We start from the raw sequence: 23,834 nt of genomic DNA, 5'->3' as shown, positions 1-23,834 counted from the left end.
TGATATGGGTAGTTGGGGAGGCTGAAAGGGAAGGAAGTCTGCCTTTTGGGATTCATTTAGTGGCAAGGGACTGGAATCCAGTGCAAACTGGCTTAGATGAAAATGATACTCTCTTGAATCACATGAACATGTAGCTCAGGTCTAGCTGGATCCAGGGGCTCACACACTGATTTGTCTGTCTCACCAGTACGGCATGTACTCTGTGAGGCCAGAGACCCCATCTGTCTTCTATACTGTATTTTGACTGTACTGCATTCGGTATAGTACCTGACACATAAATAAATATTTGATAATTGAAGGTGTAGCTGTTCTCCCCACCAATATACTCACTAGATCAAAGGCAGTAGAACTATGCCTCCCCCATTTTACCCTTTTCCCTCCTTCCTTCTCTTCCTACCTTCCTTCCCCACTCTTTCCAATCCATCCATCCATCCATCCATCCATCCATCCATCCATCCATCCATCCATTTATCCACCTTTGGGAATCAGTCTCTCTCCCACTTCTGGTTTGTTTTCCTCTGTGTGGGCTTCATGATCTGGCAGGCTTCTCCCATGTGGTGACAAAAATGGTCCCTAGCACTGCAAATTCTCCTCCGATTAGCCTCTCCCCATCCTCCAGTGGAAAGAAAACACCCCCTTCCCAGTGTTTCCAGTGAAGCCCCAGGGTGGCATCTAATTGGCCTAGCTGAGCTTCCTGTGGCCAGATGAACATAAGTTTATGGATTGGCCAGGCCGGGGTCTTGTGCCCACCCCAGGATTGCGGGGTGATGTCAAGTTCCCATGAACCACATGTACTGAGAATAGTGGAGGGGAATTTGGGGGATTTCCTCAAAATAAAATTAGGGGGCTGTTCCCAAAGAAAGAAGACTGGATGAGTCTGGGCAGAGAAAAACAACAGATGTCCACCGAGGGGGAGTCCCTGGGGGAGAATGAGGAAGTGGTTCCATTGGCTGGTGCTCCTGATGTTCACACCTGACATGTCTGATGTTCCTCCACCTGTCAGCTGCTCCTCAGTCCTGTTTGCCTCCTGCTCCCCTGGGGTAATGCTCACTCTGCTCCCTTTGTCTGGGACACTCCACCCCCACCCCAAGCCCTGCTCACCCAGCTAACAGCTACTCTTCCTGCAATGTTCAGTTTAGATGTCACTTCCTCCAGGAAGCCTTCCTATAGTGCCTAGTACTCCCTTCATCATTGTACTTATCACACCATGTGATCATCACTTGTATAATTGCCTGTATCTCTACTACAGTGTGGATCCTATGAGGGCCGTGACCTGCATGTCTTCCACACTGTAGTATTGCCTAGCATAGTACCTGGCACATAATGAACTGCCCAATAAATATTTAATGATTGGCGGTACAGCGATCTCCCTACTTCCAAGTATGCTCAGCAGAACAAAGGCAATAGAACTGTACCTCCCTCATTTTACCCTCCCTCCCTGCCTTCTTCTCTTCCTTTCTCCCTTTCATCCACTCTCCCATCTATCTACCCATCCCTGCATTTATCCACCCACCCACCCATCTGTTCATCTGTCCATCCATCCATCTTCCCATCCATTCAGCCATATTCATTGATCCACTGATCTTTTGATCTGTTGATCCAGTCAGCCCAGCCAAACAGTCATTCATTCATGCAAATATGTATTGATACTTGCTGGGTACCAGGCTCTGCTCTGGTACAGAGAATACTATCATGAACAAGATCCTGGCCTCAGGACTTTGCTTCTCTTTTCCTTCAAGGAGGTCTTAGTCATGCACTGGCCTAGGGTTTCACCCATACACAAATGCTGGAAGCAGAGAGCCGCTGTGCCCAGGGACAGCCCTGTTTGCAGGGTGGAGGAAGCACACAGGGACTGCATCATTGAGAAGCTGTTTTCTAACAACTGATCCTTATCCTGCTTCAGGTGTCCTTTATGGATGCTGTCGACTTCCAGATTCTGTTTGCCTTCTTTTGCATTTAAATGAGGGGCTGAAAGATGGTGCAGATAACACTTTGCTGTTTTCAGAATCTGAGGATCAGGGAAGAGGCAAAAGGCAATGTGTGCAAAGCAAAAGGCAGTGTGATTATCAGAAGAGGCAATGCTTAGCGGTCAGCAGACCTGGCCTGCAGTCCCAGCTCTGCCTGGCTTTTCGTGTGACAGCACTCTTGTGATTTCTTTTCTTTTCTTTTCTTTTTTTTTTTTTTTTTTTTTTTTTTTGAGACGGAGTCTCGCTCTGTCACCCAGGCTGGAGTGCAGTGGCACAATCTCGGCTCACTGCAACCTCTGCCTCCCAGGTTCAAGCTATTCTCCTGCCTTAGCCTCCTGAGTAGCTAGGAGTACAGGGGCCCACCACCACATCTGGCTAATTTTTGTATTTTTAGTAGAGACAGAGTTTCACTATGTTGGCCAGGCTGGTCTCAAACTCCTGACCTCGTGATCTGCCCGCCTTGGCCTTCCAAAGTGCTGGGATTACAGGCGTGAGCCACTGCGCCCAGCCCACTCTTGCTGTTTTTGAGCCTCCATTTCCTTAAGTGGGGGGCTAGGACACAAGATTTATGGAGGACCTTTTATTCTGAGGACACATGCAACTGAACTTGGTCCAAGAACAGTGGTCTTAACTGACACATCCCTATGAGATCCTTCCCTAGACTCCCTGAATAGGGTCTGGAGGGCTGGAAAGTGAATCCCTTACCTGGCATCAAGCGGATGGGTACCTCTGAGGGGCCCTTCAGACATCCCCAGTTCAGGAACTTGGCCTCAGCTGAGCTCCTGCATCCACCTCTGCCCCTTCCCAGCCCTGGGCACACTGCTGCTGGCAGTTGGTCACTTGATAATTTGCAGTTGACAGCACTTTCCCCATCTACCCCCTTCTGATCTTCACCAGGCGGGCACGGAGAGGACACACCTCTCCACAGCCACCCAGCAAGTAGTGGGAGGACTGAGTCTCAAAACCAAGTCTCCCAAATTCCAGTGGGCTGGAGGAGCCTTTCACCCCTGTTTTACCGTTGAGAAAGGGGTACAGGGAAAGCAAAACAACCATGTGTTCAGTAGGCCCAGGCTCTGGGGTCAGCCACCTTGGCTTTGAACCCTGCACTCCACTTACCAGCTTTTCACCTAGAGAAACTTACTGACCTATTCTGGGCCATGGTTTTCTCATCTGTAAAGCAGGGATCATAGGATGCATATCTCATAGGGTTTTTGTGAGAAATAAATGAGTTAATATAGGTAAAGTGCATAAAGCAAGGCCTGGCAGGTAGTAAGTGCTCAATAGATGCTAGCTGCTATCATTGTTGTTACTGTTATCACACTGCCTCCCAGGATTGGGGAAAGGACTCGTTGAAATGCTCCTTTACTAGAAGGGCTCCTATAAAGAGGTTTGCAAACTTTGAAGTAATAGATAAGGTTAAATATTGTTTAATGCATCCTGGACTAGCAATATTGAGCTAACTGTTCTAGTCTATTGAGCTAAGGACCATTCATGCTGAAGCCCATGTATCAGGTAATTAAATAAAAGAAACATCTAGAGGATTCTGGGTACAAATAGAATCATTTTGGAGAAACCTCCAGGTGAACTCTTTGGTGGCAGCTGTCTGTCATAAGTCACCCTGGGCAGTGGAGTTCACTGTTATTCTTGGAATCAGGAATCGAGTAGATCACAGGGAGTTTGGCCCCAGGGTACTTGGGTTGTCTTCTCCAAGCGTGGGATTTTGGGAATGAAATTTAGAGGCTGTCCTGGGAAGTTTGGCCTGTCAGAGGGCAGGAAGAGTACTCTGTGGCTCAAGAGGAGTAGAAAATGATGTAAAGGGAGAGAAAATAAAAAAAGAAAACTAGGCAAAGGATATGTGGGAATTGAGAACACCCAGCTGGGCTGCTGACCTTGAGTGAGTGGATAGATGCATGGTGATTGGACAGGAAGATCTAGCTGTAAATAGAAAGGCTCTCTTTTCCCCTGAACCACCCAGCACAGATGACAGATTCGTGGCGAGGCAAGCAGACTCAGAAGCCAAAATAGAAAAAGGAGATGTAGCAGGAATCATTGAACGCAGACAGGGATAGGATCCAGACATGAAAAACACCAGCAATATGGTGGTGAGGCAAAGAACCCAGGGTTGTCTATGGATGTGGAGGGACATGTCGAGAAGGGGGAAGGTGGGGTCCTGGAGACAGCCGCAGCAGGCATTCTCACACTTTAGCCACATCTATTTTATTTTATTTCTTCTTTGCATTCCACCCATTTTTGCTCATTTGTAATCTCCCTAAAACTCCTAGAAACCCCCTTCTTGCTGATTTCATCCTCTCTGTATGCCAGTTCCACCAAGACCATATCCAAATAACTCAATGGACTCATTTATTTTTATTTTAAGTTCCAGGATACATGTGCAGGACACACAGGTTTGTTACATAGGTAAACGTGTGCCATCATGGTTTGCTGCACCTATCGGCCCATCACCTAGGTGTTAAGCCCCACAAGCATTAGCTATTTATCCTGATGCTCTCCCTCCTGCTGCCTCCGCTGAGAGGCCCCAGTGTCCTTTTAACCAAGGCATGAAGATCATCAAAATAGGCACTTGCTTTGATTATCTGCAAGTCTGCAGTCACCCCTTTTGGCCACTAGATGTCGAGAACACATCAATATGGCACATTTTCTGGTCCATTGAGTTATTTGGATGTGATCTTGGTGGAACTGGCATACAGAGAGGATGAAATCAGCAAGAGGGGGGTTTTTTGGAGTCTTAGGGAGATTGCAAATGAGCAAAAATGGATGGAATGCAGAGAAGCAATCTTTCCACCAAGAACCATGAAGAAAAGTTGACTGCATTTTAAATCCATGTATTGTTTTACAAGTTTGGGAGATTTTTAGGATGAAGGAAGAAGGGAGAAACATGGCATAAAAATATGTATTTTTTACATTAGTTAATGTTCTCCAGAGCTTGTAAGCATTTCCAAGTGAGCATGTTTAAGGTTCTTAAACCTTGAGCCCAAATCAGGGATAATAATGATGATGATGGTGGTGGTAGCATCTGATAGATACCTCCATGGCTCTTACTATGTGGAAGGTATTGTTCTCAGCACTTTACAGAAATTAACTCATTTAATGCTCACAACAAGCCTAGGAAGTAAATGCTATTATTATCTCTGTTTTACAGATGAGGAAGCAGAGGTCAGAGAGGTTGTGTGACTTGTCCAAGGTCACATAGCTGAGGAGTGGGAGCATCAGGATTCAGCCCAGACACTTGTCCATATTCTTACCTTCCATGATCTACAATATATGTTGCCACATTGACTCCTGGCCAGTGGCAAAGGGAACTTTCTGAACAACGAATCAATGCTGTGATTTAATGATAAAAGTCACAGAGCCTGGGTGCGGTGGCTTACACCTGTAATCTTAGTACTTTGGGAGGTCAAGGTGGGAGGATCACCTGAGGTCAGGAGATCAAGACCAGATTGACCAACATGGTGAAACCCCATCTCTACTAAAATATAAAAATTAGCTGGAGGCCGGGCACGGTGGCTCACGCTTGTAATCCTAGCACTTTGGGAGGCCGAGGCAGGCGGATCACAAGGTCAGGAGATCGAGACCATCCTGGCTAACATGGTGAAACTCTGTCCCTACTAAAAATACAAAAAATTAGCTGGGCGAGGTGGCGGGCGCCTGTAGTCCCAGCTACTCTGGAGGCTGAGGCAGGAGAATGGTGTGAACCCCGGGGGGTGGAGCCTGCAGTTAGCTGAGATCGCGCCGCTGCACTCCAGTCTGGGCGACAGCGAGACTCCGTCTCAAAAAAAAAATTAGCCGGGCATTGTGGTGGGTGCCTGTAATCTCAGCTACTCAGGAGGCTGAGGCAGGAGAATCGTTGAACCCAGGAGGAGGAGGTTGCAGTGAGCCGAGATCATGCTACTGCACTCCAGCCTGGGCAACAAGAGTGAAACTCCGTCTCAAAAAGAAAAAAAAAAGTCACAGAATTCCTCATTCTAATAAACTCACTTCACAACACTTCAAATGACAAGGAATAAGATTTTAGGGTTGGCCAGGAATTCATTCTGAGTTCTCCGACTTACAGGGCTTGGTTAGATAGGAGCACATTTCATTCCCGGGGGAAGCCTTTGCTCTGTTAGCTGTTATAGTAATCCAAGCCACAGAAGAGAATGAACAAGGCCCAGGAGCCGTGGATTCCAGAAGTTTCTTTGTTTCTTAGCATAGAAAGATGATCATATACTTGGCATTGCAAAAAAAAAGTACATTTCTAGTTGGGGACCGGTAAAAATGCTGTTGGTATGGAGCAGCCCAGCCAGTGTTCAGGCTACTAAAAGTATTTATGCCTGCTCAGAAAATGGTAATGAATTAAAAAAATTCATTAAGGGCTGGGTGTGGCGGTTCACACCTGTAATACTAGCACTTTGGGAGGCTGAGGTGGGAGGATCACTTGAGCCCCGGAGTTCGAGACCAGCTTGGAAAACATGGCAAAACCCCATCTCTATTTATGAAAAAATGATACAGACAATCTAAGATGATCTGGTAGAAAAAGTGGTGGATTAAAAGTGAGAGACCAGATTTCCAATATGATTAAATATATATTTACCACATGACCCTCCATCCCACCTCTGGATATTTACCTAAGGAAAAGGAAAATACATGTCCACATAAAGAAATGTACATAAGCATTCATAGCAGTTTTATTCAAAATAGCTAAAAACTATAAACACCTCAAGTAGCTATGGACATATGACTAAGTAAACAGATTGTGGCATAGCCATACAATGGAATCCTTAGCCATAAAAAAGAAGTTCTGATATGTATGGCATCATCAGTGAATCTCAGAAAAGTTATGCTGAATGAAAAGAGGGCTGACCCAAAGGAGTTTATATTGTATGATTCCATGGAACTGGATTCTAGAACACACAAAACCAATCTACAGTGACAGAAGGCAAATCTATGATTGGGGCTGGGGTGGGGTCAGGGATTGGCTGCAAAGGGGCATGAGGGATCTTTCTGGTGCAGTGGAAGTTCTATATTTTGCTTGTGGTCCTGGATACATGGATGTAAAGTCTGGCATCTCTGCACTGATACTTTGCACCTCCAAGCCTCAGTTTCCCTGTTTGTCAAACTAGAAGGTCGTTGGATTAGATGATGTCTGGAATTTCTTCTGGCTCAGAAAATTTCCCCTGTAATAACAATATCCATTTTTTATTATGGAAGTAGAGTAGCAAAGTGCAATTTGCTTTATAGGAATTGTTTTTATAGGCAAGGATGAGTTTATTCCAGAGAGCATAGAATATCTATTGGGTTACTTAATATTACTCATTTTGGGTACAGAGCCATTTGCAGTCCATTGTACTTCAGGAAACAGCTGAGAAAATGATTTGTGTGTAAGAAGGATGTTTCCCATTCAGTTCCCATGTGCATGGGAGGAGGGGCTTTCCCTGCAGCACTGGGAGGAGAGGGAGGGATGCCACAGTCACTGCTGGCAGGGCTGGAGAGGACAGCTGAGCAAGGGCCAGGCTTGCCTTGTCACCTCTGACAGTCCCCAGATGCTTGGAGCTATGGTTACCCTTTTAAATTTCCTCCTTATTTATTTATTATTATCATTTTTAAATTTCCTCTTTACTAGCCCATGCCTGGCTCTTAGTTAGGGCTTAATGATGTTGATGATGATGGTGATGATAGTGACCATCATCATCATATCCAGTCCTCAGAAAGTCTGTGCAAAAGTAAAGGAAGGCAGGTGCCCAGAGCGTGTTTTGGGACCAGGGCAGTGGCCAACTAGAGCGTAGAACTTGGTATGGAGCCAGGAGTAACAGGGAGGGCCGTGCTGGGCCATAGCTGGCTGCTGATTTCCCCTACTTGTGCACCCCCAGGTCATGAAAACCTACCACATGTACCATGCAGAGAGCATCAGTGCAGAAAGCAAGCTGAAGGAGGCTGAGAAGCAGGAAGAGAAGCAGTTCAATAAGTCAGGAGACCTCAGCATGAACCTGCTCCGGCACGAGGACCGGCCCCAGCGCCGCAGCTCTGTGAAGAAGATTGAGAAGATGAAAGAGAAGGCGAGTGGGGGCCCTGGGCTGGGAGCGACTGGGGACAGGGCACAAAGGGGAGGGCCATGCTCTTGGTGGACAGCCTTAGCCTTCCCCCTTATTCCCCTGCATCCCAGTTGGGGGGTCAGCAGGCAGACAGGGTGCTCAACTCACAAGAAAGCTGAACTGTGACGAGATTCACACCCAGCAAGCACCTTCTCAGATGAGCTGGAATCACAAGGCATTAGCGGGAGCAGGGGCTTGTTCCAGAGGCCAATTTGATGGCCAAGGGTAGGGGCTGGGGGTGAGGTGGGAACTAATTACTGAATATGTCTCAACAAGAGGGACCAGCACCTGGAAACCTGGTGAAGGGCTCATTCCAAAATTGCCATTGCCAATTCAAAGATGAGAGAGTTAGAATCCCCGTGTATTGATTCTGGAAAAGTCCTTTAGTAGGGTGTGGTGGAAGGAATTCTAGCTTTGGAGTCAAATTGGCTGGGTTTTGAAAATGTCACGTTTACAACACCTCTCTGAGCTGCAGTTTTCAAATCTGACAGGAGTGGCAAATTCGTCTCATTTCTCATGTCAACTCTTATCAATTGCCCAGGGCACTGGGCTGAGAATTGTGAAACCCTATCCAGATTTAGTTAAAAACAGTGCTGTAGGGCTGGCCACGGTGGCTTATGCTTGTATTATCAGCACTTTGGGAGGCCAAGGTGGGAGGATTGTTTGAGCCTAGGAGTTCGAGACCAGCCTGGGTAAAATGGCAAAATTCCATCTCTGTTTATGAAAAAAAAAAAAAGGCAAAGAATTTGAATAGATGTTGCTCTTAAAAAAACATGTATGAGTGGCCAATAAGTACATAAAAAGATTGTCTGGGCCAGGCATGGTGGTCCACACCTGTAATCCTAACACTTTGGGAGGCCGAGGTGGGCAGATAGTTTGAGCCCAGGAGTTCGAGACCAGGTTGGGCAACATGACAGAACCCCATCTCTACAAAAAATAGAAAAATTAGGCAGGTGTGGTGGCATGTGCCTGTAGTCCCAGCCACTTGGGAGGCTGAGGTAGGAGGATTACCTGAAGGAGGTCGAGGCTGCAGTGAGCCATGATCGCATCACTGCACTCCAGCCTGGACAACAGAGTAAGACCTTGTCTCAAAAAAAAAAAAAAAAGATTGTCTTTATTATTAGTGATTAAAGAAATGCAAATCAAACTCAATGAACTATCACTTCACACCCACCATGATAGCTAGAATTAAAAAGGCAGACTATATGAAGTATTGGTGAGAATGTGGAGAAATTGGAATCTTCACACACTACTAAAGGGAATGTACAGCGATTCTATCACTTTGGAAAGCAATCTAAATGTTAAACGTAGACTAAGTTACCATGTGACTCAACAATTTTATTCCTAGGTATCCACCCAAGAAAAATAAAAACATATGTCCATTCAAAGACTTGTACATGAATAGCAGCATTATTCTAAATAGCCAAAAGATGGAAATGACTCAGATGTTCATCTGCTGATGGATGGTTGAATAAAATGTGGTATATCCATGTGATGGAATATTATTCATCCATGAAAAGGAATGAAGTACTGACACATGCTGCAACATAGATGAACCTTGAAAACATTATGCTAAATGAAAGAAGTCAGTCACAAAAGACCACATATTATACAATTACATTTATGAAATGTCCAGCATAGACAAATCTATAGAAATAGAAAATAGATGATTGGTTTCCAGGGGCTAAGGAAGAGGAAAATGGGGAGTAAGTGTGAATGGGTGCAGGGTTTCTTTCTGGGGTGATGAAAATATTCTAAAGTTAGATAATGATGATGGTTGTATGACTCTGTGAATATAGTAAAAATAAATAAAAATAAAATAAAATAACCAAGCAGGGAATGATAGGACTACAACATAGGGAGAAATAGAGAGGTAGAATGAGTGCTGACTGGAAGTCCAGAGGCTGATTTTTAGTTCAGAGTTGTATTTTTAGTTCGATTAGCTACTTGGCTCTTGGGCAAGCCACTTCTCTCCAGTTCTCATTTCCTCATCTACAAAATAGATGAGTTTAACGAAAATACCTTTAACATCCTTTCTAGACTTATAACATTTTATAAGTCTGTGAAGGGCTAAAAAATGGTCTCAGGGTCATGGTCATAGCTGGCCACTGGAAATAGGCCAAGAATATCAAAACTGTCTGTGGGGGTCAGGTGCATGGCTGGTGTAGGATGTAACTGCCAGGACCCTGGGGAAAAGTTAGAGATCTCTGAAGAGAATTAAAAGGATGAGAACTCATTGTGGAATAGGAAGGTGTAAGAATGTCTAGGCGAAGGAGAAAAACCATTTATTTACAGAGACCTGACTTTTTACGCAGCAATGGGACCCATCAGTCTGAAAGGAGCAGGGGACAGCTTTCCAGCCTGTTTACTCTTTTCTGCTCCATTCCCAGGCTGGCCCAGACAGGAGCAGCTCCCTGGGAGGCAGCTGGGTCCCAGCTGAGATGGGCCGCTCTGGCTGCCTCACCCTGCCTCTCCCCACCACTTCCATCCAGTCATCCTCCCTCCCTCCTGTCCTCCAGTCACTGAAAATGACTGAAAATGACCTTGTGCAGGGACAGTTCTGGGTGCTCCAGACCTAGCAGTGAACAAAGCAGATCAAGTCCCTAACCCCACTTATTTTCTAATGGGAGATCACTGACAATCAACAAGTAAATAAAAGGGTAGAAAAAAATACAATTTCAGGTGGTGGAAGTGCTTATAAAGAAAAGAGCTGGGCACGGGTGGGCAGAGGGAGTGGGAAAGGTAGACGAGCTTGTCATCAGAGGCCAATCTGGCCTTGAGACCTTGGGCCAAGGCTGAGGGAACCATGAGTCTGAGGGCCTTGAGACAGGAATGAACTTGGCCTCTTAAAGGATGGACCAAGGAGGCTGAGCAAATGAGGGGGAGCATGGGAGAAGGTGGAGCTTGAGAAGTGGATGGGACCAGGCCATGGAGGGCTTCTCAGGCACGAGCAGAAGTTTGGGATGTCACTGGAGGGTACTGGGTAGGGGTCTTATTGATTGATTGATTGATTGATTGATTGAGATGGAGTCTCCCTCTGTCACCTAGACCTGGAGTGCAGTGGTGCAATCTCCACTTACTGCAACCTCTGCCTCCTGGGTTCAAATGATTCTCCCACCTCAGCCTCCCAAGTAGCTGGGACTACAGGTGCATGCCACCACACCCAGCTGATTTTTGTATTTTTAGTAGAGATGAGGTTTTTCCCTGTTGGCCGGGCTGGTCTTGATCTCCTGACCTCAGGTAATATGCCTGCCTCAGCCTCCCAAAGTGTTGGGATTATAGGCCAACACCCCTGGCCAGGGATCTTATTTACACCCCACCCTAGCAAGGACCGTCAGAGGCTGCTGCTTGTGTAGTGTCCTCATCGGCTGTGCAGGTGCAAAGTGCAGGTGTAAGGGGAGCTGCCTGAGTCCAGGTCCAACCCTTACTCATCTAGCAGATGGAGGTCTTCCATAGGTGTGGCTGTGCAGGGCTTGGGTGGCAGGCGGTTACTATAAAGAAAAAAAATCACTGGGCTGGGCATGGTGGCTCATGCCTATAATCCCAACACTTGGGAGGCTGAGGTGGGAGGATGGCTTGAGGCCAGGAGTTCCAGATCAGCCTGGCCAACATAGTGAGACCCCACCATCTCTAAAAAACTTGAAAAACAAAAACAAAAACAAAAACTAGCCAGGTGTGATGGCATGCATCTATAGTCCCAGCTACTCGGGAGGCTGAGGTGGGAGGGTTGCTTGAGTCCAGGAGTTAAGGCTGAAGTGAGCTATGATCACACCACTGCACTCTCACCTGGGTGTCAGAGCAACACCCTGTCTCAAAAAAAAAAAAAAGAAAAGAAAAGAAAAGAAAATCACAAACCCTGTCCTCTTAAACGGCTTGCTCTTACATCTACTCTTTTCTTCTTCCAGAGGCAGGCCAAGTACTCTGAGAACAAGCTGAAATGCACAAAGGCCCGGAATGACTACTTGCTCAATCTGGCAGCCACCAACGCAGCTATAAGCAAATACTACATCCATGATGTCTCCGATCTGATTGATGTGAGCTCCCTGGGGAGCCTGGGACTGAGCAGGGCCCACACCTGGGCTGGCGCACGTCACTGGCTGAAGGAGGGGCTGGTCTTTGTCTTTAGCTGACATTCTCGGGTAGCCAGGGGTCTTTTGAGCCCTGCTGGAGGGGAAGGGCAGTGAGTTTGGGAGCTGGAAAATGAGTGTTACCTCATGGTGTCTATTTTCACCAGTGGGACATGGGTCTCTGGTGGCCCCAGTGCAGTTGGCTTGGGCAGTTGTATATCCAATGCCAACTTCCCAAGTACCCTCCTGGACGCCAGATCCTTTGCTGGGTTTGAGGGGTTCAGGGATGAACCACACACAGTTCATGCCTTGGGGGATTTCCCAGTGTGGTAAAGGAGATGTTATTAGTAATATGTTTAGCACCCCTAGGGCCACTCAGCCAGACACACGTACATGGGAAAGAAAGTAGCGAATGAGACAGACTTAATTATGCAGATCAGCTTTGTGTGGGGAGGTTATCTTGGGAGAAATCGGGCAGCTTAAGCAAATGGAGAACGGAACACTGACTCCCAAGTACCAGCTGTGCAGGACACGCCACACGGACAGGCAGACTGGGAGAAAGAACACTGTGAGCAGTGGCGCTGGGGAGGGCTTCTGTGTCATCTAAGTAGGAGCCAGGACTGTTTCTCTCGTGTCCCCCTTCCTGCACAGATTGGGGAGCTGGCCCCGTCCATGTTTAGTAAAGGCTCAGTACTGGTTGATGGACTCTTTTCCTGGTGTATTCTGTTGGGAAGTCAGGGGGCTCTTGCTTTTCCATGGCTCCAGAGGGGGACCCATTGTCAGCATCGCAAGGAGAAGGAGCTCCCAAATGGCTCAAGGCCAGACCTTCCTCTTTCCTACTTTTCAACTTTCCTTTTTGCCCTTTCAGCCCTTTTATTCATTCATTTACCATATATTAATTGAGCACCTGCTGCTGTCTGGAGCTTGAGGTGCAGGAGCAGTGGGTTGGCCCTCGGGGAGCTTACCTCACCAAGGACATGTTGATAGGTGATTTTAATACTAAGTGGCAGGGGATAGTTTTTAATACTAAGTCACAGTGAGAGAGGTAGAGGGAAATGTGGACCCCTGGAGGAGGATCACCTGACCAACTCTGAGTGGGGAGAACATCATGGAAGCCTTCCTGGAGGAAGTGACCTCTAAACTGAATTCCGAAAGAAGAGTATTCCAGGCAGAGGGGATGCATGCACACCACCCTAAAGAAGAGAAAAATGGGCTCACGCTTGTAATCCCAGCACTTTGGGAGGCCGAGGCGGGTGGATCACAAGGTCAGGAGTTCGAGACCAGCCTGGCCAACACAGTAAAACCCTGTCTCTATTAAAAATACAAAAATTAGCTGGGTGTGGTGGTGGGCGCCTGTAATCCCAGCTACTCGGGAGGCTGAGGCAGGAGAATCAATTGAACCCGGGAGGCGGAGGTTGCAGTGAGCCGAGATCGTGCCACTGCACTCCAGCCTGGGTGACAGAGCTAGACTCTGTCTCAAAAAAAAAGAAAAGAGAGAAAGATGGTGAATATAGGGAACCTAGTTCTGCTATTGCCCAAATCTCAACCACAACTCCCCCTGAGGGGCGCCATGAGGTTTGTGCAGTAGAATTCCAAAGTGCCTTGGGGCCTCTGGGATGGAAGATTCGGCTGTGGAAAGGGAGGTAATTGTAAGTCACTATGGTGGCCGGTGACCACCCCTCCACATCCTGGCTGTCACCCATAACCTTCCTTTGTTGCCTCTCCCCAAGTGCTGTGATTTGGGCTTCCATGCCAGCCTGGCCCGCACCTTCCGGACCTATCTCTCAGCTGAATACAACCTGGAGACTTCTCGCCACGAGGGGCTGGATGTCATCGAGAATGCAGTGGACAACCTCGATTCCCGAAGTGACAAGCACACAGTCATGGACATGTGCAATCAAGTCTTCTGCCCTCCACTCAAGTTCGAGTTCCAGCCCCACATGGGGGATGAGGTAGGCTTCCTCCTGGAGCCTGGGCTTGGGGCTGCTTCCCTCTGTTCGCCCATGTGCTCCAGTACATCATCCCTGGTTGCACATACAGGAAGTTTCTATCCGAGGCCTGGGGTCAAGCTCCTGGTTCATGGGCTTCCCCAGCTGAGGAGTTTACCACTAATACCCTAATCTTTCTGTCTCAAGTGCCCCCCATGCAGAATTACGGGACCTTGGCTTCCCTTATAACCCCTCCCAGCTATGTCCAGAAGACTCCAAGGGAGCCCCAGTCTGCACACAGGCTCATGTTCTTCCCCCAGATGCGCAGGTGAGGTCCACAGGAAGCCTGAGCCTCACTGTAGCCTCACCACAGTCATTCAGGCTGGTGCATTCCACCAGGGTGCTCCCTTCCTCCAACACTGCAAGCCTTTTATACACCAGACAATTGAGTTTCCTTCAGTGCTTGTGCTGCTCAGATCCTTGTTACACTCTGAAAAAAACAAACGAAAAACAAATGGAAAGAAGGCCCTTGTCACTGGCCCCAACGCAGCCCTACTCGTTACCCAAGGCTTACAAAATCCCTTATGCAAATAGTTCCCTGAGCTTGTCTGTGTCACTGCTCCCTCTGGGCATTGGGGGAACCCACTCCAACAGTGTCCCAGACCCAACCAGCCTCTGGGTCCCAATGAGGCTCAGCTGGGCCACCGGTGGCACCTGCTGGGAGGGGAGGGGCAAGGAGGCATCTGAGAAGATGGCATTTGCTAGACCCTCTGCATGGCTCTGCCCACTTACTTCTGCAGGGCTGCACTGCTGTGCCTGCCCCATTCCTCTCAGCTCTCCCGACCCATCACCTGGACCTGAAAATGCTGGCCTCATGGTGACCACTGGTGACCATAAACTTTGGGTTGTGCAGTTAGTAGCAAATAACTAGTACTGTCCACAGAGCCCTACCGTCCCTTGTGATCCTAGCTGTGTTCCTGGAAGGGGTGAGGTGCACATGCCTGCCAGCAGCCCAGCCCACAGGTAATACTAGAGTCCCACATGAAAGGTGGAGGGCGGTGGCTCACGTCTGTAATCCCAGCACTTGGGAGGCCAAGATGAGTGGATCACTTGAGGTCAGGAGTTCAAGACCAGCCTGGCCAACATGGTGAAACCCTGTCTCTGTTAAAAAAAAAAAAAAAATTAGCTGGGCATGGTGGCAGGTGCCTGTAGTCCCAGCTACTCGGGAGGCTGAGGCAGGAGAATTGCTTGAACCTGGGAGGTGGAGGTTGCAGTGAGCCGTGATGGCACCACTGCATTCCAGCCTGGGTGACAGAGTGAGACCCTGTCTCAAAAAAAAAAAAGGCAGAGGGAGAACAGCATTTCTCTGGGTGCTTCCCCTCCTCCAGCCCTCGGTCCAGTCAATTGCTGGGGGACGAAGAGCTATGAGCTGTGAAAGCGCATTATCTCACAGCTGCCCTGCTGCAGCATCATTCTGTGGCACAGTGGGAGTGTGCCCCTGATCGTTTCCCATTCAGGTTTTTTCCCATTGGCTTCTCTTAGGTGGTTGCTTTCTTGCCACAACTTCTTGCCTTGAAATTAACCAGTTAGTTTTGCTTAATAAGATTATGTTAAGGTTCTTCGTAAACCTTCACATGCTTCCCAAACATAGATCATGACTGAAAGGCCACACCTGGCAATGGCAAGAGTGCAGACTTTGAGTAGGAAGACCCTGGTTCTCATCTGGCATTGGTTGCCACGGCCACTTATGAGCTCTGTGACCTTGAGCAGGTCACTCAACCTTTCTGAGCTCCTGTTTCCTGGACTGTGATTGGGATGTTAATGGTAGCCCCTGCCCTAGCTCCACACAGGTGAGGAGGGCACAGGGCAACCACAGATGGTGGCTGTTATTCCTGCAGGTCTGCCAGGTCAGTGCTCAGCAGCCCGTCCAGACAGAACTGCTCATGCGGTATCATCAGCTGCAGTCCAGACTGGCCACCCTCAAGATAGAGAATGAGGAGGTGAGTGAGCCCCTCTGCCCTATAAGGGATTTTCTTTGGAAGGCCTGGCTTGTCCCAGGGAGTCCACTTGTGCCACGGAATGCATAAGAAATAATAGTTCCACTTATAAGATGGAATAGTACACAATCATTAAAACCACACACACCAAGAATTGTTAATAGCCTGAGGGAACGCTTATAAGATGTTAAATTGAAGAAAAACAAAAGGTGGGAGGCTGAGGTAAGAGAATTGCTTGAACCTGGGAGGCAGAGGTTGCAGTGAGCTGAGATGACGCCACTGCACTCCAGCCTGGATGACAGAGTGAGGTTCCATCTCAAAACAAACAAACAAACAAACAAACAAAACACAAAAGGAAATAGGACTCTGTGTTCCGTATTGCCATAACTGGAGTAAACTAAAGCATATGTATATTCCTAGGCATAGAAAAAAGACTGGAGGGAAATGCTTAAATGTTATTAGTTGCTATGTTTGGGTTGTGGGGTGATAGGTGCTTTCTGTTTACTTCTTTGTGCTTTCTTCTATTTTCTGCAATGAATTTCTGTTTTATCATTAGAAATAACAGTAGGTATTTTAAATTACACAATGATAAACAACCCAGGGCACACTAAATGTGTCATGGATTCTGAGCTCCAAGGAGCAGGTCAGCCTTACCAGGCCCAGCCTCCCTCCCCTGCAGCTGTGGGGCATAGGATTCTCAGCAAGTGGGTACAGATGGAAATACCAATGCAGTGGCTCTATTCTGATGTGGACTGAAGAGGCCAGATGGGAAACATCCTATTCTAACCTGGACTCCTCCTCCAAGGAGGATGTCAACCAACTGGAGGCCCCTGGAGAAAAGACACCAGGATGGAGGGAGTGACACTTGAGGTCATGGGCAGGTTTATTCTTGAAATTGCAGTCATGGAGGGAGGTGCAAAGACACAGTCTTGATCTTCAAATGTCTAGAGTGCTATCCTGGGCAGAGACAGCAGCTTTGCTTTTCATCTCCACAAAGGACAGACCTAGGACAAATGTGAGACAGATTGGAGCTCAGGATGATAGCAAATCAGTGCAGTCCCCAGGGGGAGGTTGTATGGAGACAAATTACATATTTGTTTTTCAAACCTGGAAAGAGACAGGAGATGAACAGAGTGTTTTCTTTATTTATTTATGCCCTACATCTTCCCCCAAAGGATTTTAAATTATTTACAACGAATAGTATATAGATCATAATGTTAATGGAATTTAAATTGGAAATCAGGGCCAAAGAAAGGAGAATGAAGCCAATGTTCTTCTGTATGAGTTGCTAACGGGCTTGAATATGCAATTTTGAACCTGAGCTTCCTGTCATGCTGCGTTAGAAAGAAGAATTGATTTGTGTATTCATTCAACAATATTTATAGAGCACACACTGTGTGCCAAACATTGTTCTAGATATAGAATAAAGTGACTGAACACAAAAAAACATAGCACCTCCTCTCCATGAGGGAATATTCTAGTGAGAAAAGACAGATAATACTTAAAACTGTTGACAAAGAGAGTCAAACTCTAAAATACTTGAAGAGATTTATTCTGAGCCAAATATGAGTGACCAGTGGCCTGTAACATAGCCCTCAGGAGATCCTGAAAACATGAACCCAAGGTGGTTGGGCCACAACTTGGTTTTATACATTTTAGGGAGATGTAAGGCATCAGTCAGTACATGTAAGATATACTTGGTTTGGTCTGGAAAGGTGGGACAACTGGAAGCAGGGGCTTTCAGGTCATAGGCAGATTCAAAGATTTTCTGATTGGCAATTGACTGAAAGAGTTAAGTTACTGTCTAAAGAAAGGAATGTGTGGATTAAGATAAGGGGTTGTGCAGACCAAGGTTTTATCATAGAGATGAAGCCTCCAGGTCATAGGCTTCAGAGGATAGACTGTAAATGTTTCTATCAGACTTAGAGTCTGTTCTAACAGTAATTCCAAAAAGGAGGAGGGTATAATGAAGTAGGTTTGCCACCCCTTTCCCATCATGGCCTGAACTAGTTTTTCAGGTTAACTTTGGAATGCCCCTGACCGAGAGGAGAGATCCATTCAGATGGTTGGGGGCTTACAATTTTATTTTTCATTTATGAAATACAAAAACAAGCCAAGAAATGAATGATCTTGGAAAATATTAGACAGTAATAGGCACTGAGTGAAGCTATCGGGGGGGCCTGATGTCACCAGGAGGTGACATTTAAGCTGAGATCTGAGTGACAAGAAACAGACTTTGAGTGACAATAATTTTATAACAAACATTGGAGGCAGTTTTTCCAGGGACTGTTTTTGGAACCAGCCTCCAAAGCAAACAAGCTGCCCTTTAGGCACAGTTCAGCAAAGGGGTGTTGTAAGGTCAGGGCCCGTGGGCCCTGCTCATGCAGTCTTCTGGTGGTCCCAAGAAATTCCAGAAGAAAAAACTGGAGTCCTAACTGAACAATGTGTGCCTCAGCAACTGTCTTCCTGGAGTTTTTATTTTCTCAGCTGGGCTTTTGATAGGAGTCCAGTAACAGATACCTGGAGAGTTTGTTGCACGAAGGATGGCTGCCCACCGTTGTCAACTTTGTCTCTATCCTTCTCTGAATGAAGAGAAGTAGAGCATGTCTAATGTTGTCCCTATTCAACTGACCACCTTGCATTGGAGGAGCTAGTTTGGAGTTACATAATTAGGCTAAGAGAAACAAACCTAGAAACCTGAGTTCCTCATTTGTTGCAACATTCCTCAAGGTTCTCTCTGGCAGAAGCCATACAATAAAATGTCTTTAAATTGGGCAACCTGGCTTCTCATCCCAGCCAGCTGTGTGATTTCGGGCTGGTGACTAATTTGTGTTTTCCACATTAATACAGTGAGAAGGGTTATTTTAGTTCTGCCTATATCCTAGGGACTTTATATGGAAGAAGTAAAGTGGCAGTTGGGAAAGGGACTTTAGGTGTCAATGGCAGTATGAGAATACAGGATCTTTGTCAATCTGCTGTGTTTCCCCAGGTTAGGAAAACCCTGGATGCCACCATGCAGACATTACAGGACATGCTGACTGTGGAGGACTTTGATGTCTCTGATGCCTTCCAACACAGTCGATCGACAGAGTCCGTCAAGTCAGCTGCCTCTGAGACCTACATGAGCAAGATCAACATTGCCAAGAGGAGAGCCAACCAGCAGGAAACAGAAATGTTTTATTTTACAGTAAGTGGCATCCTGGGCCCAGAACCACACTGTCAGCCAAGCCACTGGCAGTGACTTTTCAGGAGCAACCCAAGCTACTGAGAACCAGAGAAACCACATGGGTCAATTGGATCTAAGACTCCATCACCATGCTTTTAAAATTAAGTTGCCTGGCTTGGTTTTCTGAAATGCAGAAAGGGAATTCCCAGTGAGTAGCATTGGCATTGATCTTGGGTGATGATTATTGAAATTTTCTTGCTCTAGAAAAAAACCAGAGACAGTTTTATTCAGTGGAGTGATAAGAAAATGGCTAACAGAGTCAGGTACAAGTCCCAAGGAACAACCCTGAAATTATGTATATAGATTATCATGTTGAATTGTCTTAAATTTAGGTGTGAGCTTTGGAAAAAATGCCCTCAAAAATCCAAGCAAATTGCTCTTGAGTTGCTAGCCCTTCATGTAAAATCCCATGTTAATTATCTTCCATTTGGACAGGGACTGGGAGGAGCAAGGAGACAGGGACTGGGAGGAGCAAGGAGACGGGGACTGGGGCTTTAGTTCAACATGTGTTTATTGAACATAGAATATTAGGTTTGTAAGGGACCTTAAATCTTCCATGGGATGCTTGAGTCTGTTCAGCCACATCCCTGCCCAGGGGCCATCCTGACTCTGCCTGATTGCTCCCAAGATTAAAAGCTCCCTTTTCCCCCAAACAGCCCTTTTGTTTGCATTGTGCCTGGCTTTTGGTATTATCATGTTTTCCTTTATCTTTGCTATCTTCAAAAATCTACCTCACTAGGATTTCTTGGTTCTGTTCTCTGGGGCCACCCAGAGTGGAGGCTAATTCTACATGACAGTGTTTCACATGGTTGCAGGGAGCTGGGATTTCATTTCTCTAGGCTAAATGTATCTGATTCTTTCAGTCTTGCCTTATAAGCTTTTGTTTTGAGTAGCCTCAGTATCCTAGTGACTCTCTCCTGAACATGTTCCATGTGCTGATGCCTCTTCTAAGGTGAGACTCCGAGCAGTGGTATGCCCAACACAGAATTGAGCAAAATTGGCTGGGTGCGGTGGCTCACACCTGTAATCCCAGCACTTTGGGAGGCCAAGGCAGGCAGATTGCCTGAGCTCAGTAGTTCTAGACCAGCCTGGGCAACAAGGTGAAAAGCCATCTCTACTAAAATACAAAAAATTAGCTGGGTGCGGTGGCGTGCACCTGTAGTCCCAGCTGCTTGGGAGGCTGAGGCAGGAGAATTGCTTGAACCTGGGAAGTGGAGGTTGCAGTGAGCCAAGATTGTGCCACTGCTTCCAGCCTGGGCTACAGAGCAAGACTCCATCTCAAAAAAAACAAAAAAAGAATTGAGCAAAATTTTCACCCCTTCTATACTGGGTACTATGCTCCTATTCATATGTTCTAAGATCATATTCTTTTATTATTATTTTAAGGCTAAGTTATTGTCAGTTATAGCTCTTTTCCCTACATGCTGCCATTAACCAGGCCTCACTCTTCCTAAGGCTTTGTAGGGGATATCTTGGGCAGGTCTTCTGTTTATCACCAGTTAGTTTTCCTCTTAATGAATTCAATTCATGGGTTTTTTCAACATCCTGATCCAGTTACTCAGCATACATGCTGTCTCCTCAAACCTGTGTCACCTGCAGATTCAGTGAGCGTGGCTTCCAAACTTTAATCAATTTAAAGACTAATGGGTATACCAAGGCCAAGGCCAAAGACAGAGTTGTTAAAAATATGCAACTAGGGCCAGGTGCCATGGCTCATGCCTAAAACCCTAGCACTTTGGGAGGCTGAGGTAGGAGGATCCCTTTAGCCCAGGAGTTTGAGACCAGCTTGAGCAACATAGGACGATTCCATTTCTACAAAGAAAAAAAAAGTGCATGTGGTCCCAGCTATTCAGGAGGGTGAGGTGGAAGGATTGCTTGAGCCTGGGAGGTTGAGACTGCAGTGAATTGTGATTGTACCGCTGCACTCCAGGCTGGGTGACAGAGTGAGACTGTCTCAAAAAACAAAAACCAAACAAACAAACAAAAAAAGCAATGAGGCTAATATTGATTGGGTTGTAGTCATTTAACCCATCACAAACCCACCCAATTCTAACTTCTAGGTCCATTCTTATAACTGGCTTTGTCAAATCCCTTGTCGAAAACCAGTAGTCGATACACACTGCATTTTTTCCAACACTCTTTGACCCTGTCAAGGAAGAAAACAAAGCGGAGCTTAGCAAAGCAGCCCACGCTGATTGCTGGCATTCACCACTTCCATGGGGCCTACTGTGTTCACAAAGAGAATTTATAGTTACAACATGCATGTGAATATTAATTCACTTTGGCAGAAGAAGCAAAGAATTTTGGGGAACATAATTCAAGAAGGGGGTTTGGCCTACTCGAAGTTAGGAGAATTCTCCAGTATCTATGACTAATGGTCATCAGATGTTATAGTTTATTCTTAATACTTAGTTTGCTAACCTGGTTTCCTAGTATACCTTCTCATGACTCATTATTTTAGGTCTTTTTAAGGACATCATAGTCCTTTCAATGCAAACATCAATGCAATTTGATGGCATTCTTTATTTTGTGGACATTCGTTATTCTTCAGATTGTTGAAGCTTAAATCAGGCGGACAGAGATGAGCTACAGAGCCCCAGGCTGTAATTTGCGCTAACCAGTGGATGACCTGCCAAGGCATGAGTTACACATTTGGGATTAGATCTTCAGCTTCTTGGGGCAGTGAGACACGGTGGACAGAATATCAGCTTACCCCTCAGCTCTGCTTTTTTGGGGAATTCTTGGACAGGAGATAAAATGAGAGGACATTATTGCTGGAAGCATCTATAGAGAGCCTCTAGGACAGTAGTTACCAAACTGAAGTGTGCATTTGAACCATCTGGGAAGCTTGTTAAAAATGCAGGTTCTCAGCCAGGCGCGGTGGCTCATGCCTGTAATCCCAACACTTTGGGAACCGAGGTGGGCAGATTGCTTGAGCTCGTGAGTTCGCGACCAGCATGGGCAGCATGGCAAAACCCCATCTCTACAAGAAATACAAAAATTAGCTGGCCATGGTGGTGTGTGGCTGTAGTCCCAGCTACTTGGGAGGCTGAGGTCCCAGCTACTTGGCTGGTGTGTGCCTGTAGTCCCAGCTGCTTGGGAGCATGGCTTGAGTCTGGGAGGCAGAGGTTGCAGTGAGCCAAGATCATGCCACTGCACTCCAGCCTGGGCAATAGAGCCAGACCTTATCTAAAAAAAAAAAAAAAAAAGTAGGTTCTCAGACCACCACTCTCCCAAGATGGGCACCTGGAATTGTGAACACTTCTGGGCCTCACTGGTTCCTCCTCCAGTGTCAAATGAAGGGTTAGACTCGAGGTATTCTAGAACAGGAATTTGCATGTTGACAGTCTCCCTAGCAGGTTACAAGACCCTGGCCCTATGTGCCACACTCGGAGAAACACTGAGTCTACTCTCAGTTTACACTGGGGAGGACATGGAGGCTCAGAAATGCTCAGTAATCTGCCCAAGGTCACCCAGTGAGTGACCACAGTTCTGAGCTTCTCTTTCCTTCTGGGTAGAACGGGCCTGATGATGCTTTCCCCATTTGCTGTCCAAGATTGTGATGAGGCTTAAACGTACGTGTGTGAAAACTATCAAGTGCTCTGTGGATACAAAGTCGAGTGACTCTTAATGGCCCATAGGCCAGGTCATGGGAGCCTAGGACCATGGAAAAGGAGAGAGGACACCACAACCTCCCACCAGCCCAGTCATTCCAGAAACCCATCAAGATGGGCCAGTGTGAGGTGACCCTAGTCTTATTTGTGTATATGTCAGCCCCCATCCCAATGGGTCTTTCTCCCATAGCTGTCAATGGGAAGGTGGTGATGTTAGATGCCCTCCTCCACAGTTGACTTGGGGGGTGTCTGAGCCTCTGCAACTCACTTTTCTCTGCCCCCTTTTTAGTGTGCTGGCTGGGACAATAGAGTGGGTTTCTCTCTGAGAAACTAGCAGGTGGATTTGGGGCAGTCACATCTACCTCCTTGACTTTATTCTCAGAGCTTTTGCAATTACCGTGCCCCTTGCTTGTAAAGCTCCTTCCCACAGGTCCCCATGTGGTCCCCTTTCCACATCCTTCAGGCCTTGGCTCAAATGTCCACTTTGCAATGAGGTCTTCTAGACTTACAGTCCACTGTTCCCACTTTATTTTTTTATTTTTTTGTGGAGATAGGGTCTCACTGTATTGCTTAGGATGGAATGCAGTGGCATGAACATAGCTCACTACCGCCTCAACCTTCTGGGTTCAAGTGATTCTCTCACCTTGGCCTCCTGAGTAGCTGGCACTACAGCACACACCCTCAGCCCTACCTAGTTTTTTAAACTTATTTTTTTAGAGGCTTGGTCTTGCCATGTTGCCCAGGCTTGTCTTGAATTTCTGGACTTCAGCAATCCTCTCACCTCAGCCTCCTGAGTAGCTGGAATTACAGGTATGAGTCACCATGCTCAGCTCTGCTTTCTTTTTATCCATAGCATTCACCACCACCTGACCGAGTGGTATTTTACTTACCTTTTTTGTTCGTTTATTGTCTCCCTCCCCACCCCACCACGTAAGCTTCAAGAGGG

General features: G+C 46.7%; 1 protein-coding gene across 9 annotated transcripts in view; it reads left to right on the top strand.

The window, feature by feature from the left end:
• The window catches only part of SRGAP3 (SLIT-ROBO Rho GTPase activating protein 3), a 269,948-nt gene that overhangs the window by 178,552 nt on the left and 67,562 nt on the right, over positions 1-23,834 (top strand). For all 9 annotated transcript variants that reach the window (XR_009213058.1, XM_032149572.2, XM_032149571.2 and 6 more), the window contains exons 5-9: positions 7,835-8,020; positions 11,962-12,090; positions 13,854-14,075; positions 15,950-16,051; positions 19,038-19,235. Coding sequence is in view for 8 of the 9 variants with exons in the window: in XM_032149572.2 (XP_032005463.1) it covers positions 7,835-8,020; positions 11,962-12,090; positions 13,854-14,075; positions 15,950-16,051; positions 19,038-19,235 (837 nt within the window). In the remaining variant the exon portion in view is untranslated. The remainder of the gene's footprint in view (positions 1-7,834; positions 8,021-11,961; positions 12,091-13,853; positions 14,076-15,949; positions 16,052-19,037; positions 19,236-23,834) is intronic.

This window comes from Hylobates moloch, unplaced genomic scaffold (assembly GCF_009828535.3).
Source record: "Hylobates moloch isolate HMO894 unplaced genomic scaffold, HMol_V3 SCAFFOLD_4, whole genome shotgun sequence".
Taxonomy (NCBI): domain Eukaryota; kingdom Metazoa; phylum Chordata; class Mammalia; order Primates; family Hylobatidae; genus Hylobates; species Hylobates moloch.
This window is presented reverse-complemented; position numbering and strand designations above follow the sequence as displayed.